Source organism: Molossus molossus, unplaced genomic scaffold, assembly GCF_014108415.1.
Source record: "Molossus molossus isolate mMolMol1 unplaced genomic scaffold, mMolMol1.p scaffold_m16_p_3, whole genome shotgun sequence".
NCBI classification, from domain to species: Eukaryota; Metazoa; Chordata; class Mammalia; order Chiroptera; family Molossidae; genus Molossus; species Molossus molossus.
In genome coordinates, this window is record NW_023425366.1 from 88,814,798 (window position 1) to 88,840,613 (window position 25,816).

The window sequence follows — 25,816 nt, forward strand, 5'->3', positions numbered from 1 at the left end:
TATTAGGTATCATTAACACACCTAATTAAAGTTTACATGTTTTGACATATGTGTACAATGTGATACCATGACCAAATTCAAAATAATAAACATAAACTTCCAGAAGTTTCTTCTTTACCTGTTGTGATTTGTCCCTCCCATCATTTCATCCTTCCTCCCCTACTTCCTTAGGCAAACCAATTGACCTACTTTTTGTCACGATATATTAGTTTGCTTTTCCTAGAATTTTACATAAATAGAATAATACAGTATGTAGTTCTTTTGGCTGAATTATATCAGCAAAATTATTTTAAAATTCATCCATATCATTCCGTATATCAATCTTTTTTTATTCTCAGTGGTGGTCCACTGTGTGTGTGTGTGTGTGTGTGTGTGTGTGTGTGTGTATCTGTCTCTCTGTGTATATACCCCAGTTTATTCTTTATTGGTTGAATAAAAACTTGAGTTGTTTTTATTTTTTGGCTATTACGAATGAAGTTTCTCTGAACATTCATGCACAAGACTTCATATGGGTATTGTATTCATCTCTTTCTTGATCTAGGAGGGGAATGACTCGATCGTATGGCTGATGTACATATAATTTAAGAAACTACCAAACTTCTTTTAGTGATTCTACTATTTTACATTTCCATGTAAATGATGCTGAGAGTTTCAGTTGCTCCATGTCTTCATCAGCACTTGTTATAATCAGACTTTTAAAATTTAATTATTTTAATAGATGTGTAATGATATTATATTGTGGTTTTAATTTGCATTTCCCTGATGTAGAACATATTTTCATGTGTTTATTTGCTACCCACATATCTTTTTAGGTATAGTATCTGTTCAGATCTTTTGCCCATGATTTTACTGGGATGTTTGTTTCTTTATTAGGTTTGAAGAATTATTTATGTATTCTAGATAAAAGTCCTTTATAAATATGTTATTTGCTAACTTTTTCTTTCTATGTGTGGCTTCTCTTTTTACCCTCCTCATGGTGTGTTTTGAGAAGAAGTTTTAATTTTCATTAATTCCATCTTATCAATGTATTTTTATAGAGATTCTGCTTTTGTTCTGATATCCAAGAAATCTTTGCCTATCCATAAGTCACAAAATTTTTGTCCTATGTTTTCTTCTAGAAGTTTTATAGTTTAAGTTTTACATTTAGGTGTAGCATCTATTTTAAGCTGTTTTTGTATTTGGTGTGCAATATGGGTCAAAGTAACTCTTTTTCATATGAATATCTAATTGTTTCAGCACACCTTTAAAAAACAAACAAACAAAAAACTACTTATCCCCCACTGAATTGTCTACAACTCTGTTGAAAATCAGTTGTTATATATGTGTAGGACTATTTTGCAATTCTAGTTTGATTGCTAAACATAAATAAGTTTAATTGTAATCTAGAAAAATATGACTACAATTTTTGAAAGTGCAAAATGATAGAAATGGCAGTCATCAGGCGTGTTAGGTAAAGAAAAGATTAATTTTGAGATAATTTTCTTTTATTAAAGTCAGTGTTATGAACTGAATTGCATCCTGCCAAAATCCAAATTTTGAAGCTCTAACCCCCAATTTGTAGAATTTGGACATAAAGCCTTCATGAATGAGATGAGGTGAAATGAGAACATAAGGGTAGAGCCTTAATCCAATTGGATTAGTATGCTGGTAAGAGGAAGAGACAACAGAAAAGTATCTCTCCAGGAGTGCACATTGGGAAGGCCACATGAGAACACAGCAAGAAGGCTGTCTCTGCAAGCCAGGAAAAGAACCCTCACCACAAACAACCCTGATGGCACCTTGATAATGGACGTCTAGCCTTCAGAACTGTTAGAAAATAAGTGCCTGTTAAAACACCCAGTCTGTGGTATTTTGTTATGACAGGCCAAGTAGATAAATACAGTGAGATTTCAGTAATTCTTGACAAACTTAAAATGGAGAAACTTGAGTCCCCATTAAACATTCTTTTGTTGTTGTTAATCCTCACCCAAGGATATTTTTCCATTGGTTTTTAGACAGAATAGAAGGAAGGGACAAAGGAAGAGAGAGAAAAAAGAAACCATTGATGTGAGAGGGACACATCGATTGGTTATCTCCCTCACAACCCCCAAGTAGGGCCTGGGATTGAACCTGCAACCCAAGTATGAGCTGGACCCATGATTATTCAGTCCATAGGCTGATGCTCTAACCACTGAGCAAAGTTGACTATAGCTAAACCTTCTTTAGATCCTTACTTCCACTGACTGGAACACTGCAATAAAGAGAAAAAAGGTCTTACAATAGTTGCTTTAATGATACTAATTTTGTTGTTTTATTTATCCGACAGCATTTAACTGATCCAGGTCAGCCCTTCAGAAATAAAGAGATGGTTTGATGTGTTGCCTTCTAGAGAAACTTGTAACCTGATTAATAAAAATACATTATTATTTCTACAGGAAATTTTCATAGCTTAATGAGAGCGGGTTAGTAGAATCACCTCAACAAAAAATCAAAATGATTTTGGAAACTGTAGCATTGAAAGGGGGAGATGGATTGAATTGGAGGTGATATAGTAGGGACAATGAAATAATACCAGTCACTTTAAAAATGAGCATCTAAGGTTTCTGAGAGCTTATCATAAAGGAGTAGATAGGACACAAGAAATTTCAAATTAGACTATTATAAGTAATATAAGAATAAACTATTGATGAGAAAAATTAACTTCTATTGGGGTCTATGGGAAGGATTTTAAAAAGGATAGATGGAGTTTGGCTTTATCTTGTAAAGTGGTACTTGAGAAAGCATATCTGGCAGGGGGAGGATCATAGGCAAAGGAGAAAGCTCGGGCTAAGAAAAGAGAACCCAAATTATGACTCTGAGGAGACAGTAGTTGCTAGAAATATGAGGTGTTAGAGAACAAGAGGTGTGGTCAAGAGTAAACACTACAGCCTTTAACAGCTACAGACAAACTTCATGTTAAGAATAAACTTTCCGAAGCATTATGGAATCATAATAACACCTTTCTCCCAAATAAAAATAAATAAATAAAAAACAGTTTTCATAAAGCTCTACATTTAGCTTTGAAACATCCTTTCCTATGTATTTATGTATGGCGTTTCTACTACTCACCTTGGTTGAAAAAGCCACTACACAACAGCTCAGCTTTATGAGGGAAAGCTTACAGATAAAGAGACAATTGCAACTCAGTATATAGTTTATTAATGGCAAAAAAAACTACCTTTATCTGACACTGGTCAAACAGGAAGTCAGCCATTAATGCATTTGTGCTCAAATCATACATGAAACTAAAAGAATCCTAATCCAAATACAAGTCTGAGTTACTGTAAATTGAGTAAAGACTCATTAGTTAAGAGCAAGGGCTCTGGACAGTACTGTCTCTTGGACAGAGTTCAGAAGCAGGCCTGGATTAAATGATCTTTCACCAGACTCTTGAAATTATTAATAATTTTATCTGTGAATGGGAGTTTTGTGAGTGCAGTGGAACATATGTCAAGGGTTTAGTCTCAGACCAGGTGTGGCCCTGCCTCCCACATCCTCCCATTGGGGTTCTTTGGCTTCCCTGATCCTTGTCTACGCCCAGCAGCTGCTGTCATCTTGCGCCAGCATAGCACTCCTCCTCTGAGTCCCGGGGCAGGGCTCCTAGGCACCTGTGCCGGTGTGCAATAGCCCCACCAGTATTTCTGTGATTGAGGGAGCACCAGATTAAATACCAAATAAGAAACATATGGCAGGCCAATAAACACCAGGAAAGAAACGTTTTCCTACTTTTTGAATGAAGGGTTCAGCATTTCACTTTGCGACAGGCCCAGCAGATTACAACCAGCCTTGGAGCCCTGCAGCAATTGTTGGCTCCACCTGGGCAACTCGGGGCAAGGCACTTGGCTCCTTGGAAGTCAGTTTCTACTCTGTAAAATAAGAATAGTTCCTATCGGATTAGATTTCTGTGACGTTTTTAGAGATAATTCATGCAAAGCATTTGTCCCAGCACTTGATTCACGTTAACGCTCAGGACCACACGTGTTAACTATTGATCAATATATTATCTAATTCATACTCCCTCGGGTCTCCTCTGCCTGCAGGTTAATACCTCAAAATATCCCTTCCCACAAGCAGCAGCAAATGTGTGTCCTGATTTTGCTCTAAACGTTCATTATTTAATTAAACTGTCTTACAGTGTGCAGGAAAAATATGTTCATGCCTAAGTTATTGGCTGAAACAAAAGGTTGAATCTAATAAGGCGTGCAAGAATCTTCACATGTGCAAGATAATGATTCGGAGCCCAAACTGGTGATTCAAGGGATGCTTTCACCAAAGCTCTCTCACCTCCGCTAGGACAAAAAAAGGAGGGGAAGGGAGGAGACCCTTACAAGTGAATATAATAAAATCAGCATCCTTAAAAACTGCTATACCTGACAACAAACAGCAGAGCGCCCAGTGGGCCCCCCGCCCACTCCTGGTTCCTATAGGAACGCGCAATTCCGGCGCGTAGCTCTCTGCTCCGGAAGTTGTTCTCCCGCAGTTCTGTTCTTCCCTTCGGACCAGTGTCCCTTTTATCCCAGCCTAAGTTAGCGCCCAATACTGATGAGTTTTGGGCCGAAGAGGCCGCCGTTGAGGGGGCGTGGCGACGCAGACGTCGTACGTCAGGCAGAGTTCACGTGCCTGCTGCGTCGGGTCTTCTTCCTGAATCAACCATGGCTCAACCCGGGACTCTGAACCTAAATAACGAGGTGAGCACCAGGCCCGGGAACCTGTGGGGTGACCCCTCGGCCCTCCGAAGGGCCCTCCTGCGGTTTTGTGAGGGGCGTGTGGTCTGGCCGGGGGTGAGGGCCGAAGGTGCTTGTGGTAGGGCCCAGGCTAGTGTTAGGAACCCAGAGCGGTAACTCCCTTTCAGGTTTCTAAGTGGCTGAAGCAAGAGACAAGTCCCTGGACGTCAGGGCCCGTGAATTTGTGTCTGTGGGACTTTGGGGAGTTCGTTTAATACCGATACTCAGGGTCCTCCTCTGTGAAACTGAACTCGCGGTGTGTAGTACAAGGATGTGAGAATTAAATGAACGGGAATATGGGAAGTGTTTGCACAGCGCGTGGCAGGGAATAAACTCCCAGTGCACATTACCTCCTTCTGTAGCTTCTCCTAACAAGTTACTGGTCTTGAAGGAGGTCATATCTCTTATGAGGATGTACGCTCAGTACCTCGTTTCTTCTAACAGCTAAAGCCCCATTTCTTTGCTTCCATTTACAGAAAAACTCGTTCTCGTAAATCCAGTCTCGTAAAATATTCACCCTCATTACCTCCACGATAATGTGTTTTCTGCCACTGTTCTCTACAGTTTCTGCTTCTATTCAAGGGAGTCATAAGCCATTTGAAGATTAAAATTAATCTGGAAAAGCAAGGGTCAAAATAGGATCTTACAGCTATGGCAAAGGGTGTTTTTTAACTTCTTTATTCAGTAGATACATGAGTTTGCTATGAGCAACTCACCGTTTACATTACACAGTTGTGTATGACATACTTTCTATTTTCAAGCAACCTATACCCAGGTAGGAAAGGTAAGTAACACTCACCTATGCTATAGAATAACTAGTAGTGCAGAAAAGTTTCCAAAGAAGGTGAAGTGAACTGAGTGCAGTATTTGTTCTTGGTATTTAAGGATCTTATGCAGGAATTTCAGTCAGTGATTCAGTGAAGGGGAAGAAGGCATTCCAGACAGATGGACCAGTATAAGCAGGGAAGGGATGGTAGGAGGAAACCGCTTGGGTTGGTGTAAGGATAGGTAATTCTCCATTGATGAGCACTTATGGGATGAAGTAGGAAACGAAACAAATAAATTGCTTCTTTACTGCCAGGTCAGTGTGTATGGGTTTCATTCACTTTGCAGTGATGTACAGGATTTATTGGAGAAGAAAATTTTAAAGGTGTTTTGTATATATTCATAAACATATGTTAAACTTGTGCTAGTTCCAGAAAACATTTGATGGGCTTTTTTTTTTTTTTTTTTTTTTGCATTAAATTACCTATCCCAAGGCCCCTACTATTATTATTCATCGGAATAACTTGTGGACCCATCCTAATTAATAGACTCCTAGCCTTCATCAGAGAGAGAGTCCAATCAGTCATACTTATGGTCTTAGCACAATCCTACCAGAGATTGTCTTCCCATGACGATTGTGAATCAATGGTTTGATCCACTCACAAGAAAAGGGGGGAGTGTTATAGCTCACTATCCTTGGCATTCAATAAAGAAAACCAACTTGTCTTTGAGCTGCCCTAATTAACAGCCTCAGGGACAGCAAGATGAACAACGGGGATTGTTATAGACGGCTTTAGCCTCATAAAAATTAACCAAAGTTTGACCTTCACTGGGAATTTGAAAAACAACATCCTTCAGAAAAAGGGAGGACAGAAACGGCCCCAAGGCCAGAGTGTCCTGCATACTCTATAAATAAACCAATAGGGAGAAACTAAAGCTCCCTTTACCCCATAAAACTGTTAAAAATATATATATTACACCTGACTAACCACTGATATCCATCTCGAATTTGTTAGTTTTTGAAATTTAAATAATAAAATAAATAGCAAGATACATGTATGCTGACCCAGTTCACCCAGTTCCCTTTTGCCTCAGCTCCCTCCCATCTCTGTTTCCTCCTGCTGATCACTGCCTCCACTTCTGTACACATAGCTTGCTTGCTCTGCTAAACTCTTGAATGACCCCTGTCCTATATAAGCAACCCTCCCCCTGAGCTCAGGGCTGCAGTTCTCCTCTGTATAGGTTGGCTGCAGTCCCTGCGCAGGTAGTAAAGCTCCTAATATTCAAAATTACTTTGTGTCCGAGTGAGATTGATTCTCCTGGGTTACAACAGAAGTACTAGTGAGTGAGTTCCTGTTCACTTTTGAAATTACTCTAAGAGTGGTAATGACATATACTGCTTCTCATTTAAGGTTCTTTCTTTTCCACTTAGCTAATTTCTAGGACTCTTCAAAACAGTTAAAGTTTGACCTTTAAGAAGTCTTCACTAATTCACCTCAGTCTAGGCTAAGTGTCTACTCTTTTTGCAACCAGAGTGCTTTGTACTCTGAAAATACTTGTTTACCTGTTTCTCTCTTTTTGTGTGCATGTCTATCACCTACAACATATGTGCTCTATAAATGTTTGCTGGATGACTAAATGAACTTATCTTTTAGGAAATTTATGCCCTGGCCGATGTAGCTCAGTGGTTGGAGTGTCCATTGGCACATGGAAGGGTCTCAGGTTCGATACCTGGTCAAGGGCAGGTACCTGGGTTGCCTGTTTGATCCTGGCCCTGTCCAGGCACCTGAGTGAGGCAGCCAATTGATGTGAGACACATGAGTGTTTCTTTCTCTTTCTCTCCATCCCTCCCTTTCCCCCTTCTCCCTCCCTCCCTTCTACTCTCTAAAAAATTCAATGGAAAAATGTCTTCAGATGAGAATTAACAAAACAAAACAAAAAAAGGAAATTTACATGTCCCATACTAAAGTAAGTCTTGCAGAGGGAAAAGTAAATAATAGATTTGCATAAAATTTGAAATACATCCCAAAGCATGAAAAAAAAAAACCAAAACCAATTAGGAAAAGAACTGTAGCAAATATGACAGATAAATGGCTAATGTCATTACTATAAAATGTCTCACGGAAATTAAGAGGAACCATCTCATAGAAAATTGGTTTAAAAATGAATTAACAACTTCTCTAAGGCAGAAAAGAGTTAAAATTCACTATTATCTTTCAGATCTTTCTTACTACTTTTTCATTACTACCCCTGTCATAGTCCAAGTTATTATATCTCCCGCCAGCACTTCTGTACTAATCTCCCAGGTACGTAACTGTGGTTCTTTCCCTCCAATCTTATCTCCATAATGCAGCTGGAGTGCTGTCTTCAAAACATAAATCTCATCATGTGACTCCCTTGCTTAAAACCTGTTTGGTGGCTTTCCATTGCTTTCAGTAAAGACCTATCTAAATAAAGCCAGTCTTCTTATCTTCTGTTATAACACTCCCCACCCCAACACCCCTTCATCTGTCTTTGTACTTCAACTACACTGGCCTTCCTCCACTATCTAGCACAGCACTCTACAGATCCTTTGCATATACACCATTCCTTTGAACTGTTTCATTTGTCCATTTCATACTTCTACTTGTTACTTTCTCAGGGAAAGCATTCTTGACTTTCATTTGCCCCTTTTATAAGGTCTTGTAGACCATTTCTCCTCTTTTAGCACTTGTAATAAGTTGCTTAGTGTGTGTGTATGTGAATGTGTGGGAGAGAGATTTCTTATTCCCTCTACCTAAGGTTTTGTTAGCTGTCATATCCTTAGCACCTGTCTGTTGAATAAGTAATTTGAGGCATCATTTTTATGATCCTTAATAATGTAAATTAGCTCACCTTAACTGAGATCCAGGAATGTATTTCAGGGATCCTATAGCTGTCTGAATTTGTCTAATTTGGTGTTTGTATGTCTGTCTCTGAGGGGAAAAGAGTCCTTAGGTGTTCATTTATAAAGCTCTGGGATGTTGGAGCTCATATCTGTGATTAATTTGATTCGATTACTTATATTGTGATTTTTTTATAGTTTTTCTTTTAAAAGTTACAGTGTGTTTAATGACCCGAAATGTCTTTTATGAAAATAAAAGCTTGCCTCCAGAGGCACCTATTATCCTAACTTTCAATGCCTTCTACCCTTAATTAATTCGATTCTTTTAAAAAATTTCCAAGGATAAATTTAGACTGATATTTATAGAATATTTCCTGACTCTAGGTCCTTAAACAAGTCTACTAGAAAGTTGCGTTCCATTTCCAATAAGATAGTAACCGTAGAAGCTAATGTGCCAGAAAACAAAATGATTTGCCTCCACATATTGTAAAAGATAAGAATGTAAAAAACTATGTTTGTGCTTTTGAAATTGCAAAACTCCTATTTTATAATTGAATGTGTAGTACCTTTTTTTTATCCTCACTCAAGGACATTTTATTTGCATTTATCTTCAGATAGAGCGGGAGGGAGATAGGGAGGAAGAGAGAGAGAGAGAAGCATCCATGTGAGAGAGACACTTCGAGTGGCTGCCACCCACACAACCCCAACTGGGGCCGGGGACAAACTACAACCGAGGAATGTGCCCTTAGCGGGAACCAAATCCAGGACTCTCTGGTCCGTGGGCCAGTGCTCTAACTGCTGAGCCAAACTGGCCAGGGTGAGTGTATAGTACTTTTTAATAATTTTTACTGAAATAGTAAATCAGGGTCCATCCATATGAAGAGAATCATTTTCTGTTTTGTTGTTAAACTGTTCTGGGAAGTTTTGCTAGGTGGCAGCATATTCTCAATAATGATTAAATTGTAGCTAATTACCAAGCAGTCTAGAATTTTTAAATTGTTGCTCATCAGAAATAAAAAGAAGTATAATTCAACAATAATGACCAAATAAGAAGTTCTCTGTATAAAACCATCATTAATTTTGTTAACTATGAAATAGTTCAGATATATGGAAAATGATCTAACAAATGTCCTTGTAATCTACCTCCTCTTGTATTTAGCAAATGTCAGTATTTTGCCATATTAAACTGCTTAATTCCCATTGTATTTTCAACCTAAGAAGTAATTATTACTCTTTTAGTGTGTTATTTTCTTTTCCATAGTTTTCATAATTGTAGTAACATACCCCATGCTTATATCCAGTGTATAGTATTGTGTTGTATATTTTTAAACTTTGCATGTGATATCATATGCATGTCACTCTAAAAGTTACTTTTTTACCAGACTCGTTTTCAAGGTTTATCCGTGATACATGCAGGTCTACTGCATTGATTTAAAATACTGCATTGTGGCCCTGGCCCGTTTGGCTCAGCAGTTAGAGCGTCTGCCCGCGGACCAGAGAGTCCCGGTTTGGTTCCCGCTAAGGGCAAGTACTTCGGTTGCCGTTTTTCCCCAGCTCCGGTTGGGATTGTGTGGGTGGCAGCCACTCAATGTGTGTCTCACACATTGATGTTTCTCTCTCTCTCCCCTTCCCTATCTGAAGATAAATGCAAAAATGTTCTCAGGTGTGGATAAAAAAAATAAAATACTACATTGTGTATACCTTATATTTGATCTCATGCAACATTTTGTAAGAATGCTGCAATGAATAATAGTCTTATGCATAACCTTTTGTTGCTGTTGGGGTTGTGTCTTCTACCTAGATTCCTAGAAGTAGGAATTTGTTAGATATTGCCAAAGTTTCCTCTGGAAGGACTAGACCAATTCGCATTCCTACCAGCAATGTGAATGCTTGTTTCCTCACAGCCTCACCAACAGAATGTGTTGTCATAGTTTTATGTCTTTACCAGTCTGATAGATGAGTAATGAATAACAAGAAGTTTTAATGTATTATAGGAAACACAGATATACTCAGATTTTTCTTATTACTGCAAGCTTGCCTAGAACAATATTAGGTCTTGGAGTAATTGTTTTCTACTAACCATGGATTTTTGTTACAGGTGATTTAAATGAGTGACAAAGTCAGTGCATTACCAAAAGAAGCTGGCTAGTTGACTGGCTAGCAGATAGTCAACTAAGAGTCAGTTCATCCTCTAACCCCTATCCAAATTGCCAGCTATAAAAATAATCACAGGGATGTAAAGTACAGCATAGAGAATATAGTCAATAATATTGTAATAACTATCTGTGTATGGTATTAGATGAGTGCTAGACTTATTGGGTGATCACTTCATAAGGTACATAAATCTCTAATCACTATGTTACACACTTGAAACTAATAATATTGTATATCAACTATAATTGGAAAATAAAATTTTAGAAAATGGAAATATTGTAATTTAAACACACCTACTTTAAACTTTTAATAAAAACATTTAAATGCAAAAAAATCAATTCAAAGTAATATTTACTTTGTGGATCATATTTTGCTTTCAGCTTTGTAGATCAGAAACTTATCATTATCATCCCCAAAGTATAGTTCATTCTCAAAGCAAATGCACATTAACCATAGCTTTTAATAGATTATATTAAGGAGAAAGCCTGATTATTAAGAAATATATCTAACATAGACAGTAATGCTCACATTGTAAAAAACATTTTTTCCTGTCCACTAATCTACATCAGCTTCTTGGAGTAATAGAACCACAGAAAAGGTTTTGTTGTTATTAGTCCTCACCCTAGGATATTTTTTCCATTGATTTTTGGAGAGAATGGAAGGGAAGGAGGGAGGGGCAGAGAGACAGAGAGAAAGAGAGACATTAGTGTGAGAGACACACATCAATTGGTTGCCTCTTGAAGGTGCTGGGATTGAATCTACAACCTAGGTACATGCCCTTGACTGGGAATTGAACTCGAGACCCTTTGATGCACGGGCCAACTCTAACCACTGAGCAACTGGCCAGAGTTTAGGTAATATTTTTGTACTCTCTATCCAAGGGGAGATCCATGCTACGTTACTATGTATAGATTTTACCAGGTTGAGAGCATCTGTATGTCTCAGTTCTAGGTAACACCTCACTTTCAGTACATGCGTGTGTGCGTGTGTGTGCACTTGGTGTTTATATTAAATGCATTCTTTTGCTGCTTGGAAGCACTTAGCTTAGGTTTCTCAATCTTGGTGATTAAGACCTTCCAATTTCTCCTTCACTTTCTGTCTTCAAACTCTTTTCTTCCACTTGTCTTTCACTTTGTTTCTTCTCTGTCAGCACATTTCATTTCCATTTTTATGCCTCTGTGCTCTTCCTTTTTTTTTTTTCTTTATTGATTTTTAGAGACAGACAAAGGGAGGAGGAGAGAGAGATGGAAACACTGATGAGAGAGAACGATTGGCCGCCTTCTGCATGACCCCCACTGGGGATTGGGCCCACAACCTGGGCGTGTGCCCTGACTGGGAATCTAACCAGCGACCTCTTGGTTGATGCTCAACCATTGAGCCACACCAGCTGGGCTCTTTGCTCACATTTCTATCCTTCTTTCCCTCCGCCCCCTCAACAATATCGTACTCTTACTGCATTTCTAACGATGAGAGTTCTGTTTGCTTTTGGTTGGAGAATATTGTCCAGCTTTCTGATGAAATTGGTTGTTTTAGTCCTATTTGTTGACTTCTGGGTTATCTGTCAACCAGCTTAATAATTTCTGGGTGCCAAATGATTTGGCAGCCCTTTAAATTCTAACTAAAAGCTGTAGTCAGTTTTGCAAAAATAAATTTAAACACTAGGAGAAAGCTAAGTGCTTGGGGTGAGCAGTTGTGAGAAAAATAAAAGTATAATTCAATTTTTACATAAAGTGAATATCCTTTTTTTTTTTAAATATATACCAAACTTAGCAAATTTTCCTCCTGCCTATACACAAATGCTGAGAAAGTTAACCTAGAAAAGCATTTTTTGACATTGGCATGAAATTAAGTACATGAAGCATTCCCTTTGCTTTTAGTTTCCCTTATGCAGTAATAACAAACATAGTACTTCTTAAATTGGAATTTTAAAATTGGAGTCTAGCTTTCCCATGATTGGAATGTAACTGAGGACCAACTCTGCCCACTGCTTATTAGTTAAGTTTGGTTAACAGTGATTAGTAAATGGTATATAATCTCATGCACCTGCAGGGTACAGCAATTAGAAACACTTGTTAATATATTTTAAGGCAAAATTTATTACTTGTTATTAATTTATTTTATGAAATGTAGCATTTCTTTTTTTTTTCTTTAAACCTAATCTAAATGGCTTTTCATTTATGGAAGTATGATTTTTTTTCCAAATCTAATTTTGAAACACATTCCAAAGAGATTAACCTATTTAGTGGAAAAGAAACCCAATTGCTCTGCATTCTGTTACTATATATCATTTGAAACAGTGAATGAACCAGTGAGGATTGCTACCTTTCTGGTCATTTATTTAACAAATATTAAACACACTTAACTGTATGTTATCCACTATGTTAGGTGTTAAGATACAGTGTTGAGTAAAACAAGATATTTGACCTTCATTGAATGTATAACTTACTGGGAGAAAGACACATTAAATATAATCAGATTAAAAATGAAGTATTGAATTTAAAATTATATTCATAAGTGCTATAAGCACTCTGAGTACTTATAATTGGGAATTTTGATTCACACGGAGGCCAAAAAATACTGGGAAATGACAAATAGAACAAAATAAGGATATGTTATTAACAAGCTAACATGGGGAGAAGGCACATACCTACTAGAAGGAACAGCAGGTATAAAGATTTGCTGGTTGATGTGAGCATGGTAAGGATGAAGGATTAAAAAAAAGCCCATGTAGCCATCCTAAGAGCAATTAGAAACCATTGAAGAGAGTGAAATAAAGGTGTGACATGACATCTGTATGTTAAAAATGTATTCTGACTGAGTTATGGATAACTGGAGAGGGGCAAGGGTAGATGTAGAGAAAACAGTTACCAGACTCACCTGGGAGAGGTAGGAGGGGAGGTCAAAATAGAAGAAGAGTGGTAGAATTTGAGAGATAATTAGGAGACAAAATGAACATGACTTGATAATAGATTAGGAGATAAAATTAACAGGACTTGCTGAGAGAGTTAGAAATGAGAGGTATGTAAAATGAGCCATAGGTTTATAACTGAAAAGATCATTCCATTCCTTGAAACATAAAACAAAAAAAAGGGATCCAGTTAGGGTTGAATAACATGAGTTCAGATGTGAGGTAGAAGTGATTTTACGCATACTCCAAAAGAAGTGGCAAGTAGGTCATTGCACATTTGGGTCTGCAGCTGAAAGATCTCAGCGGAAGGTAGAAATTTTTGAGTCATCTTTGTTTAGGTGGCAAATTGAAATAATATACACACAAAAGATCACTGAGGGCTAAAAAGTGTATGGTGAAAAATAGAGCTGGCCTAGGACCGTCCTTTGAACTCTAACATTTCATGACTGATTAGAGGTGGATGAGCCTTCAAGGAGTACCAAAATGGAGTGGCTAGAGATGCAGAAGGAAAACCAGGATTCTGTCATGTGTCATGTAAACCAAGGAAAAATGTTTCAAGAAGGAGGAAGTGGTCAGCAGTATCAGATGTTGCTGAGATTTCAAGTAAAATGAAGTCTGAAAAAGTCCTGTTGGATTCAGAGTCATTTAGAAATCATTGGTGTCTTGGACATGAACTAATTCCACAAACTGGAATTATGTGACATGCACAAATGGAGATAATGAGTTTGAATATCTCCAAAAGATGGCTCTGAAGCAGTTGAAGACAGAGGGTGCTTCAGGTGGACTTTGTAGTGAGGATGTTTTGTCTTTTTTTAAAAATGTGTTTTTATTGACAGAGAAGGAGAGAGCGATAGAAATATCAATGTGAGCCCTGGGGCCAGTTTGGCTCAGTGGTTGGAGTGTGGGACCGTGGACCAATGAGTCGTGGGTTTGATTTGGGTTTGATTCTGGTCAGAGACACGTACCTCAGTTGTGGTTGTGGTTCATTCCCGGCCCTGGTTGGGGTGGTGCAGGAGGTAGCCAATCATCTCTCTCGTATCAATGTTTCTCTCTCTCTCCCCTACTCTCTACCTCTCTCCCTACTTCTCTCTCCATCCCTCCCTCCTTTCCATTCTATCTGAAGATACATAGAAAAATATCCTTGGGTGAGGATTAAACAAACAAACAAAAAAGAAACATTGATGTGAGAGAGAAACATCTATTGACTGCCTCCTTCATGCCTCCTACTAGGGATTGAGCCTGCAACCTAGGCATGTGCCCTGACCAGGAATCGAACCACAATGCTCAATCCACTGAGCCATACCAGCTGGGTTTGTCTGTCTTGTTTTTAATGAAAATGATTCAAGTATGATAAAAATCTATGAGAATAATCCATTTAAGAGGTTGACAATTTTAGAGTAAAGGGGTGAGTGTTCTAGGATGGCAGAAAGGATGGGTTCCAAAATAGTTAAAAGTTTAACCACAGATATGTGTAGGATTATTTCTTATAATAGAGCTTTATTAGTAGAAGAGGGTAGATGATGCAAGCAAATTTGTATTAATGGTAGTAGAAGGAGGATGGTTCTTACTCGATGTCTGTGTTCTCAATGAAATTAAAAGAGATGAAGAGGGATGCCAGATATATTAGGCAAGCAGACAGAGGTTTAAAATAGTTATTGTAGAGTGAATTGACCAAAATATGTAGGATTGCTAGGAAGCGTAAGGGCCTGTTTGAGATTAGTTATGATGAATTTATAGTAGATAGAATGTATCAAGTATTTCCTGGCTATTGGGATGCTGTGGTAAAGAACTCAGAATGTTATTTGTGTTCATGATTAGCCAGAGGGATTATTAACTATAGGGGAATTCAAGGTATTGTCAAATGTTGGTCATGTACCTAAACTGGATAAAAGGAGGAAAATTAAAAGTAAAGTACTAACTGTTTGAGAGAACATATAGGGATCAGTGAATTGCTGATCCCAATGAAGCCAGAGATGATTGTGGTGGATGGAACAAGCAATCTGATAGAAGTTGTAATCTTGGGGAACATTGGAACTGATGGTTTTAGAAATGGAATATTGTAAGCAATGATTAGGACTACAATGTGAGCATGGAAGTGGGTGACAGATGGAATGGATTAGGTAATTAGAAAAGAGGAAGTCAAGAGTGAGGATATATTGGATTAGGTATCAAGTGGGCATCTACATCACCAAGAATGATGGCAAAACTTAGGGTGAAGAGAAATTATAAGTTGGTTGTCAGTGTCTTCAATTTAATACAAAGGGTGAATGATGTTCATGAAAGGTAAGAGAAGGTATTACAGCCAAGTACTAGAGCCTTGAAGAAATAGGATGATCTTAATATGGCAAGAAGAATTTGTAGGTTTGTGTATGCTAGGCACTCTTGGGAGGCACAGAAAACACTATGGAAATATTGCCAATCCTCTTACCTCTAGGAGCTCAAAAGCTATAAAAAAAGGCAGCCGCAGTGATTAATGACAATATGGTGAAATAGATTCTACCTACAAGTATATTGGGAACTCCAAGGATGGAAGGGTTTTCTCTAACTGAAGAAATTACTGGTTTCACAAGAAAGATTATATCTAAAATGAATTTTATGTAATTCCTAAAGTGGAGGAGGGGGAAGAAAGACAATACAGGAGGAATTATAATATACATGGCTCCTAATAATGATGGACAAAACATAAACTCAAAATGATAGCATCCCATTTTACTAAGTACTATTATAACATGTTTCTCTTTATCATTAGAATATTTCGATCTCTTGGCCAATTCTATTTTATTGTTGTTCTTAGAATTCAGTATTGTTCTCTAATGGGATGATTTAAAGTATGTATCTGTATGTGTGAGCACACAAAATATGTCCTTGTGTTTTTGGCATTTCTTTTATGCCTCAAATAATTTATTGATAAAAATAAATGCAAGGGGTACTCGATAAATAAGTAAGTATCATCCCTTTCATGCATTTATTTTGTTAATACACTCATTCAGTAAATTAAATTTCCACCATTATGGGTGAAGCTCTGTTTTAAGCTACAAGGATACAATGATTAGTATGATGGTCTCTGATCTCAGGGAACTCACAGTTTATTATGTTCCAAGCCCAACAAGCTATAATAAGAGTAATATTAAAATACTAATCACTGGGAATGCTGTGACTTTTTGAAAGATAACTTCTTTCTCTTAAGTCCTCAGACCCATTTTTAAAATGGTGATGTATTCCTTTATTCTTTGTTAATGGAAAAAGTTTGATTTCATCCAACTATGAATATAGTTAAACAAAAATTTGGTTAAAGTGGTAGACTTAGTCTATAATATTAAGACTCAAAATAAAGTATGTTTCCTCTTGAATTAATTGTCTTTCTAAATTTTGTTTTATTCTTCAAAGGTTGTGAAGATGAGAAAAGAAGTGAAGAGAATCCGAGTTTTGGTCATCCGAAAACTTGTCAGGAGTGTTGGCAGACTGAAGTCAAAAAAGTTAGTCATTTAAAGTTATGGTCCCATGACTAATAAAATGGCAAAAGTTGCTTTTATTCAGTATTTACTAAATATGAGGGAGTGACCTAACAGAATAATTAAATATCTTACTCATACAGTACCTTTTTTTTAATATTTAGAGAGGATCTGAGTGAGATAAAGTGTGCTGTGTCAGCATGTCCTTACATGATTTGGACCGTATTTGCTTAAAATACATGATGAAGTCTTCTGCTGTTTTTTTAAGTCTATCTTTGGCCTTTTCAGAATGAAAGCCCTTTGACGTTATGTATGTATTTTATGTTATTAGAAGTTATTTTAAGATGTTGATATAGTTTAGCAAATTTAGTAATACCTTGAATCAGTTATAAAGATTTTAAATCACTTTATTTCTTGAATTTCTAATTTGAAATCTTCAGTTCTTGTGGAAGTGTTTATCAAAATATTGTGTTCTATCTAATTTTTTGAAAAAATAGTATTTTGTATTTCCAATGTCACTGGTATTAGAGAAAAAGTATAGTGTTTATAGTTCTTATGCTTTAAACATGAATACTTGCAAAGTCTTTAAATGTGTTTTGTTTCTGACTAATTTCTTGTGCTTTCTTTCATAAATGTTTCAGAAGATGGCCCTCCTGATATAATCAGATATTTGACATCTTTATGTAATCTTTTAATTCCAGAGAACAAATTTTCATTTAATAAAGTTGTATGCGACCTTTAATTACAGCTTACGGAACTTATATTAAATACAATGTGCTATTAACTGATTAATTAAAAAGCATTATTTGGCTTTCCCATTAAGGAATTAGAAGGCAAACGATTAGTGGTAGTAATTGTTAATATTGTGCCAGGACATGCATATTTTTGCCAAAAACTTGGGTTTATTGATAGAATTGGGGTATATGTTGGAAGCAGGGGGTACAGCAGTACAGGATGACATTGCTTGTTATTTAGAGATTTATTATGCTTTTCTAAAAGAAGAGATTTTTTTGTTATCATATGAGTCTATAATAAATGCTTTTCCTGGTTACATATTATAATGTATTTTTTGCAGGGGTACTGAAGATGCACTGTTAAAAAACCAAAGACGGGCACAACGATTGCTTGAAGAAATTCATGCCATGAAGGTAAGGATTTGTGTGGTTGTGCAGGTGTGTGTATATGTGTGTTTTTTGTCTCTTGTCAGCCTGCATTTTATGTGTGTGTTGTGTTACTTATTTGAATATTATTGCAGGTTGACCAAGACTTATTTTTTGGGTCTGTTTGGTGAAGAATGTAGCACATTTAGAAAACTGTAATATGTTTAAGCTTACATTTTTGTTTTCACTGAATTTGTTAAAGTACTTTACTAATTTGAGTCAAAACTCTGCCAAACTAAACTCATCTATGTTTAATAATGCCTCATGCCTAAGGTTTTTATTTTTACTGTAACTTTAGGCATGCAGTCTAAGTTCAAGAATTAAAGTGTTCATGCTATTTGGTAATGTGGATGGGGATATTGGTAGCTGACATCATGCTTTGCTTATTGCCAACTCAATAAATTTTTGTGTGGTGGTGTCAGCATTTTATTCAGCTCTGTAGTAACTTGAAATAAAATTAGTGTTGGACCAAAATGATCCATATTTTTGTTTCTTTCGGCCAGACTCTTCACTAGCATAATTTTTAGGTCTTCTCACTGCTGTTACTTTGTGGAAACTTTCATTTACCAAATGACATACTATTAAATGTCTGGGAGACTGTTTTATTGCAGAACTTAAAAACAACATTTGGTACTAGCAATTATCTTAATTGCATGGTCATTTTGCATGTATGTTTGACTATTACATTTTGGTGTAACTTCTAAGTTTTGAGATAGATAAAAGAATGATTGGATTCTCTAAAACTATTTTAATTGAGTTAGATTATCAAAGTTTCTCACCATTTTTTTCTTTTGAAGGGATGGTAAACTATTGTATAGGTCTAAATTTTCACAGTTCATCTGAGTAGAAACAGATATAGGGCATGGTTTTTCTTTGGTGTGAGGTGTTTTTATTTGTTTTAATGTGTGTTTTTTGTTGTTATTTGGTGGGATTATTTTTATCCACAGGACTTCAAAATTTATTAAATCCATTTGATTTATCTTTTCTAAAGTTTTAATCTCTCCTTTTTCCTAATCATTCAGTCAAAATATTCTATTTGCCTCCCAATTGTCATTTGTGTCACTTTGGATGACACATCATTTAGGCTTTTTCATATACCTTTTTTTCTCATGAAATTCATATGAAAAAATCTTTAGAGATTTTCTTTTGAGGGTAACTCTAAAATAGGAAGTTATTGTATATCCCGTTATGTCTTTTACTTTCTCTTAACCAAGGTCCTTACTAAATTATTGCATTCCTTACCTAAATTTTTCCCTGTAATTTCTTCTGAAGAGTCATTTCTGTAGTCCTCAATTATTCAGAGGCTTTGAGCTACTATATAATTGCTGATTTTATTTTTCCATGGAAAGGATACACTATATGTAATAGGTTATGTGCAGTATATGAAGACTCTGAAAACAAAAGATATTCATTAATCTTCAGAATATTTCCCCTTTATAACTCTCAGTAGGGTTTAAAGTTAATCAGAAAGAAAAGTTGTCCTATTTGATCTATATGTAAAATTTATTTTATTCTTAAACCTCAACAGGAATAACAGATCATACTCAGTGATAAAATTCATAGGTTTACAACATTACTGTGTCACATTCATAGCGTGTGTGTGTGTGTGTGTGTGTGTGTGTGATTATATAAGACCACTATGGAATTTCGTTGCCTCATAGAAAGCTAAATTGTGTAGCCTATATAGGCCTGTATAGTCTTGGAATTCATAAAATAAATTGTGTGTGTGTACATGTGTATTTTTTTTCCTCTCCTCTACACCCTCCCCCCCCCCCACACACACACACCCTTGAATTCATGGCAGTGGTTAGTGTAGTCTGAATTGCAAGCTGAGAATTCAACTCTTTTTGAAATGCTGTTTAAAAGCTGGATTAAATTTAAATATAAAAACCAGAAAGAAGGAAGGAAGAGGAAGACTATGTTTGCTTTTCCTACATGTCAAATTTTATTTCTTGTTTATGATTCTTTTATGAAATTGATCTACTTTTCTAAAAGAAGCAAATATAGAGAGCATTTTTTTCAGTGAAAGGTCATTTGTAATTTCTTAAAGAACTGTTTATCATGTACATGGGAGTATCAAAGCTATAGTGACAAAACAGAAAACTCACAGTCTCAATTAAATTTGAAGAAAAACCTCTACTTATTTGTTTTTCTAGATGAACTTTTTCCTTGGTTCATATACCACTACATTTTTATAGTCTTGTTCATGACATACTGTCCTATACTTGCTTTCTATGATAATAGGGTATTTTGTTGCAAGATGACTTCCTCAAGGAGAAAACCTGAGCTATTTTTAGAAATGGGAGTTTGTTTTTTCTGGCCAAGAAAAAAAAGTGGGGCCCGATCTTTATGATACTATAAAATCATAGGTTCCATTTTTATAGACTATAATGTATGAATACCAACCAACTCTGCTGCCTTTTCTAATAATATTCCTACTTTTAATTCTGATAGTAATATACATTCTGGGTTCTAAAACAGTTCCTTTTTCTTTGGAAATTAAAGTAGCTGATCAGCTTTTACAGATCCCTAAGTTATTTAGCTAGAGAAGGAGATAGTAAAATTAAGGCAGATGATGAAATTAATCTAAATACACAATAAATCCCTTCCTCAATAATAAAGGTATTATTAGGTATTTACTATGTGCCAGGCACTATATTTGTTACTTTTTTTGTATGAGGGCTTAAAGAGAAATTCGCCATAAGGTAAAAGATGCCTTATTTATCCTGTGTTTTATATTCACTGTCTCATGAGGTAGATATCATTATTATTCCTATCTTACAGAATAGGAAACTCAGGCTTAGAGAAGTTAAGCAACTTGCCCAAGGTCAAATGGTTGTTAGGCTTCATAACTGATTAAAAGGTTAATGGCCTTGGCCGCTTTATTATACTGCTTCAGTAAAAACAGAGCTTCTGAAATATACCTATACTCTTCTCTCCTAGAGATTGTGTGAGATAATATAATAAGCACGATACTTGCCCTCAGGGGGGGAAAAAGACCCAGAGAAGGTGTGCAACATGTTTTCAAATTCTTTAATTCCTCATAGCTAAATACATATACCCAGTTAACTCAGCTGCTTCCCCCCCCCCCCCCAACTTTCTTCTCTCTGAGGCCATTAGTTTCCCTATACTGAGTATTTCTGCACAGTGAGAACTTGACTATTACTCTGTGAGGTCTTCTTCTGCCTGCTACTCCTTATTTATTTTATTTTATTTTATTTTATCTTATTTATTTTTTAACTCATCTTTATTGTTTAATGTATTACAGATGTTTCTCCCTTTTTTCCCCATTGACCCCCTTCTCCCCAATCCCACCCCCCTCCTGTTTTCCCCACACATAACCAGTGTCCTTTGGTTATGCATATATGCATAGAAGTTCTTTGGTTTATGTCATCCTGCCGTCTCTCCCCCCTTCCCTTTGAGGTTCATCAGTCTAACAAGCTATTTGTACTTCTTAATTCCTTTCTCTTTTTCACTCATCCCCTCAGCCCCCACCCATTTGGCAAGCAACAAAATGTTCTCTGTATCTATGAGTCTGTTTCTGTTCTGCTTGCTCATTTTGTTTGTAGATTCAATTGGTGATAGATATGTATTAATTGCCATTTTATTGTTCATATTTTTCTTTGCCTTCAAGAAGACCCTTCAGCATTTCATATAATACTGGTTTGGTGGTGATGAATTCCTTTAGCTTTTTCTTGTCTGAGAAACTCTTCATATGTCCATCGATTCTAAATGATAGCTTTGTAGAATAGAGTAATCTTGGTTGCAGGCCATTGCTTTTCATACCTTGAATATCTCTTGCCATTTCTTTCTGGCCTCCAAAGTTTCTTGAGAAATCAACTCACAGTCTTATGGGAGCTCCTTTATAGGTAACAGACTGCTTTTCTCTCACTGCTTTTAAGATTCTCTCTTTGTACTTAACTGTATTTTGATGATCATGTGTCTTGGTGTGGACCTCTTTGGGTTCAACTTGTTTGGGACATTCTGTGCTTCCTGGACTTGTATGTCTGTTTCCTTCACCAAGTTAAGGAAGTTTTCTGTCATTACTGTTTCAAGTAGGTTTTCAATTTCTTGCTCTCTTGCTCTCTCTCTCTTCTCCTTCAGGTACCCCTATGATGCGAATGTTGGTATGCTTGAAGTTGTCCCAGAGGCTCCTTACACTATCCTCATTTTTTGGATTCTTTTTTCTTTTTCCTGTTCTGGTTGGGTGTTTTCTGCTTTTTTATATTCCAAATCGATGGTTTGCTTCTTGGCTTTATGTACTCTACTATTGATTCCCTGTAAATTATTCTTTATTTCAGTTAGTGCATCCTTAATTTCTGGCTGGTCCTTTTTGATGTTGTTGATGTTCTCACTAAGTTCCTCAGAGGTCTCCTTGAGTTCCTTGAAGGTCTCACTAAGTCCCTTGAATGTCTCACCAAGTTCCTTGAGCTACCTTATAACTAGTGTTTTGAACTCTGCATCTAATTGATTGCTTATCTCCATTTTGTTTAGTTCTTTTCCTGGAGTTTTGTTCTGTTTTTTCATTTGGGACTTGTTTCTTTGTCTCCTCATTTTGGCTGCTTCCGTGTGATTGTTTCTATGTATTAGGCAGAGTTGCTATGCCTCCTAGGCTTTGTAGGGTGACCTACTGTTGTAGGTGTCCTGTAGGATCCAGTGGCACAGTCTCCCTGATCACGCAGCTGGGCCCTCAAGTGCATCCCTAGTGTGGACTGTACACCCTTTTGTTGTATTTGAGTCTTGATTGCTGTTGGCACATCAATGGGAGGGTTTTACTCAGGCTGATCAGCTGCAAAGACTGGCTGTGCCCACTAGCCACTGGCCTCTGACTATCTTGGAGGATCAGCTGTGCAGTGGCCACCACACAGAGCAAGACTTACTTCATCAGGGCTCTGGTACCCACTGAGTCCACTCATTGAGTGTGTTGCTTGTGGAGGTGGTTGGGTGGTGGTGTTTCGATGTGGTCTGAAGCTGTCCACTGGGTTTGCTGGCTCTGGGGCAAGGTCAGCCACTGCCTGTCTTCTATCCAGGGCCACCGGCATAAGCTACAAAGTGATCTGCAGATGACGGCTTCTTGTGCTGGGCTTGGAGGTGTCCAGGAAAAGCCAAATTGTGAAACAAGGCTGGCTGCTTCTAGTGCCAGGTCTGGGGTCACTTAATGAGAGGTATGGGGCTGGCTGAGACCAGTCGCTGCTTGTTTGAGAGATTTTAGGAAACTGAAGCAGGATCCAGGACAGGCCAATCCTATGGTAAAGCCTTTGAAAACAGCTTGGGTTGGCCTGAAAGTTGGGTAGGGCAGGGCAGGGCCTCAGGGAATCACCAGGGCGGGGCCAACTGTGTGAGCCTGGTTGCTGGAGTCTCAGTTATAGTGACCCTCTGCTGCCCCGAGGAAGAGCTCACCAAAGGAACAAAGGCCTCCGCCAGCTTGTCTGGGGAGGAGAAAGCTGCCCTCCTGCCCTCCCCTGAGGCCAGACAGCTCAGTTCTTCCCTGTTCTTTAGTGCCCCTCAAACTGAGCTCAGAGAGAGCAAGTCCCAGTAAGTCTGTGAGCAGGCCCTTTAAGAGGAACTGCCTGGGGCTCCCTTAGTCTCAGCCACCCTCTGCCTCAGTTCCTGCTGGTTTTTCCAGCCAGAAGTTATGGGGACCTTTCTTCCTGGCATTGGGACCCTGAACTGGGCGCCTGGTGTGGGACGGGGACCCCTCAGTCCTCAGGGAGGATCTTCCCAGCCGAGGTGTCCCCCCTGATTTTTATCTGCCACATGTGGTTGTGGGACCAGCCTGTCTGAGCCTCCACACCTCCTACCAGTCTGGATGAGGCTGCTGCTTTAATTTTGTAGTTGTAGGATTTCCATTCAGCTCCATGTCAGGCAGTTCTGAATGATGGTTGTGTTGTGGTTTCATTGTAATTTTGATGTGATTGTGGGAGGAGGCGATACTGCATTTCCCTACTCCAACAACCTGACCAGACATTGTTGACCACTCATGAGTTAACTCATAAAGAAGTTTCCCGGTTTGTTGATATTGATGAGACAAATGAAAAAAAGTCACATTGGAGGGATTACTGGTCAACGGACCCTTTGGTTGAAGCTCCAATATTTCCTAAAACTATGAACAGAATGAGATTTGAGCAAATTCTTACATTTTCCATCTTAGTGATAATTCACAAAATACATCTAATGAAGACAAACTGTATAAAATTAGTCCTCCTTTGGATTGTAAAATTTCAGTCTCTGTATGTACCTAAGCAGGAGCTATCTCTAGATGAAAGCACCGCGAAACCAGATATATTTGCAAAACATGTTGCGTACCATTACACATAGGTGATTGCTATCCAGTATGCCACACCAAAAAAAATTACTAAAATATATAATATCTATAAAATATAAAATGTAGCAGATATGTGCAAAGTTTCATTTAAATTCATTATGTATAAATAAAGTATGCTGAAGTTTATTTAGATTGTTTCACTTTCATACTCAATTATGAAAAAATAGCCAGTGACATACTTCTGCATAAAATTGCCGGTCAACAATGTGTTAAAACTCTCCTTTTGTTTCATTCTTTTCTAATTTTACATGCTCAAGTCTCTTATTAAAAGCATCCTTTAAGTGCCTGTTTCATGCTCCTTCATGGCCTTTTTCTAAATGGTTATTAGTGTATCACAAATAGGAAAAGAGGTGTAGATTATGACCTGTAGCAGTATTATGTAAAAGTAAGTAAAATAATGTATCATCAAAATAACATTATATCTTTGAATTTCATTTCACCACAGCTCTACTGGGCAGGATCTTATTTCAAAGGACATGTTTAGAAGGGTTCTAGGCTGCATACCCCTTGGATTGTAGGTTTATCATATACTTCATATATAAATTAGTATTTTGTGACATTTCTTGTTATGTATACTTTTAAAAAATGTATTGAGTGCCCTGGCCGGTTTGGCTCAGCAGTTAGAGCGTCGGCTCGCAGACCAGAGAGTCCCGGGTTCGGTTCCCGCTAAGGGCATGTACCTCGGTTGCAATCTGTCCCCAGCCCCGGTTGGGGTCCTGTGGGTATCTCTCTCACATCGATGTTTCTCTCTCTCTCGCTTCCTCCCTCTCTCCTTCCCATTCTATCTGAAGATGAATGCAAAAAAAAAAAAAAAAAGTCCTTGGGTGAAGATTAAAATATACATATATTGAGTTTTTTCTCTGTAATTTTACATACTATGATTTTGTTAGTTGTTTTATTTGTTTTGTATGGATGCTTAAAAAGAAGTTTGCCATATGGCCCTGGTAGGGTGGCTCAGTTGGTTGGAGTGTCATCCTGTACACTAAAAGCTAGAGGGTTTGATTCCTGGTCAGGGCACATACCTAAGTTACAGGTTCTATCCCAGGTCAGGGCATGTATGGGAGGCCTCTGATCAGTATTTCTCTCTCACATCAATGTTTTTCTCTCCCTTCCCCTTTCTTTCTCTATTCCCCCCTCTCCGTTTCTCTCTCTCTCTATCCCCCATCTCTAAAAATCAGTAAAAAAATAGTTCTCAGGTGAGGATTAAAACAAAAAAAGGTTTGCCATTCAGTAAAACATGCCTTATTTATCCTGTAAGTATACTATATTTATTAATTATGTCAAATTAATGTTTAATTCACTTACTCTACTAAACAGATAGTATTAATAGTATTGTTAATCTGATATTATAATTATTTTTGAGCTTCATCTTTTATTTGTAAGCTAATACAAAGAACCATATTATCAAATCCGACTCATATATTAGAGATATTACCTAGAATCCACT

At 37.4% G+C, this 25,816-nt stretch overlaps 1 protein-coding gene across 1 annotated transcript in view; it reads left to right on the forward strand.

The window, feature by feature from the left end:
• The first annotated feature begins 4,603 nt into the window (after positions 1 to 4,603).
• Positions 4,604 to 25,816, forward strand: part of LOC118642835 (serum response factor-binding protein 1-like) — a 69,882-nt gene continuing 48,669 nt past the window's right edge. Inside the window, exons 1-3 of the mRNA XM_036280814.1 lie at positions 4,604 to 4,706; positions 16,820 to 16,908; positions 17,960 to 18,032. Coding sequence (XP_036136707.1) covers positions 4,671 to 4,706; positions 16,820 to 16,908; positions 17,960 to 18,032 — 198 coding nt within the window. The 5' untranslated portion in view covers positions 4,604 to 4,670. The remainder of the gene's footprint in view (positions 4,707 to 16,819; positions 16,909 to 17,959; positions 18,033 to 25,816) is intronic.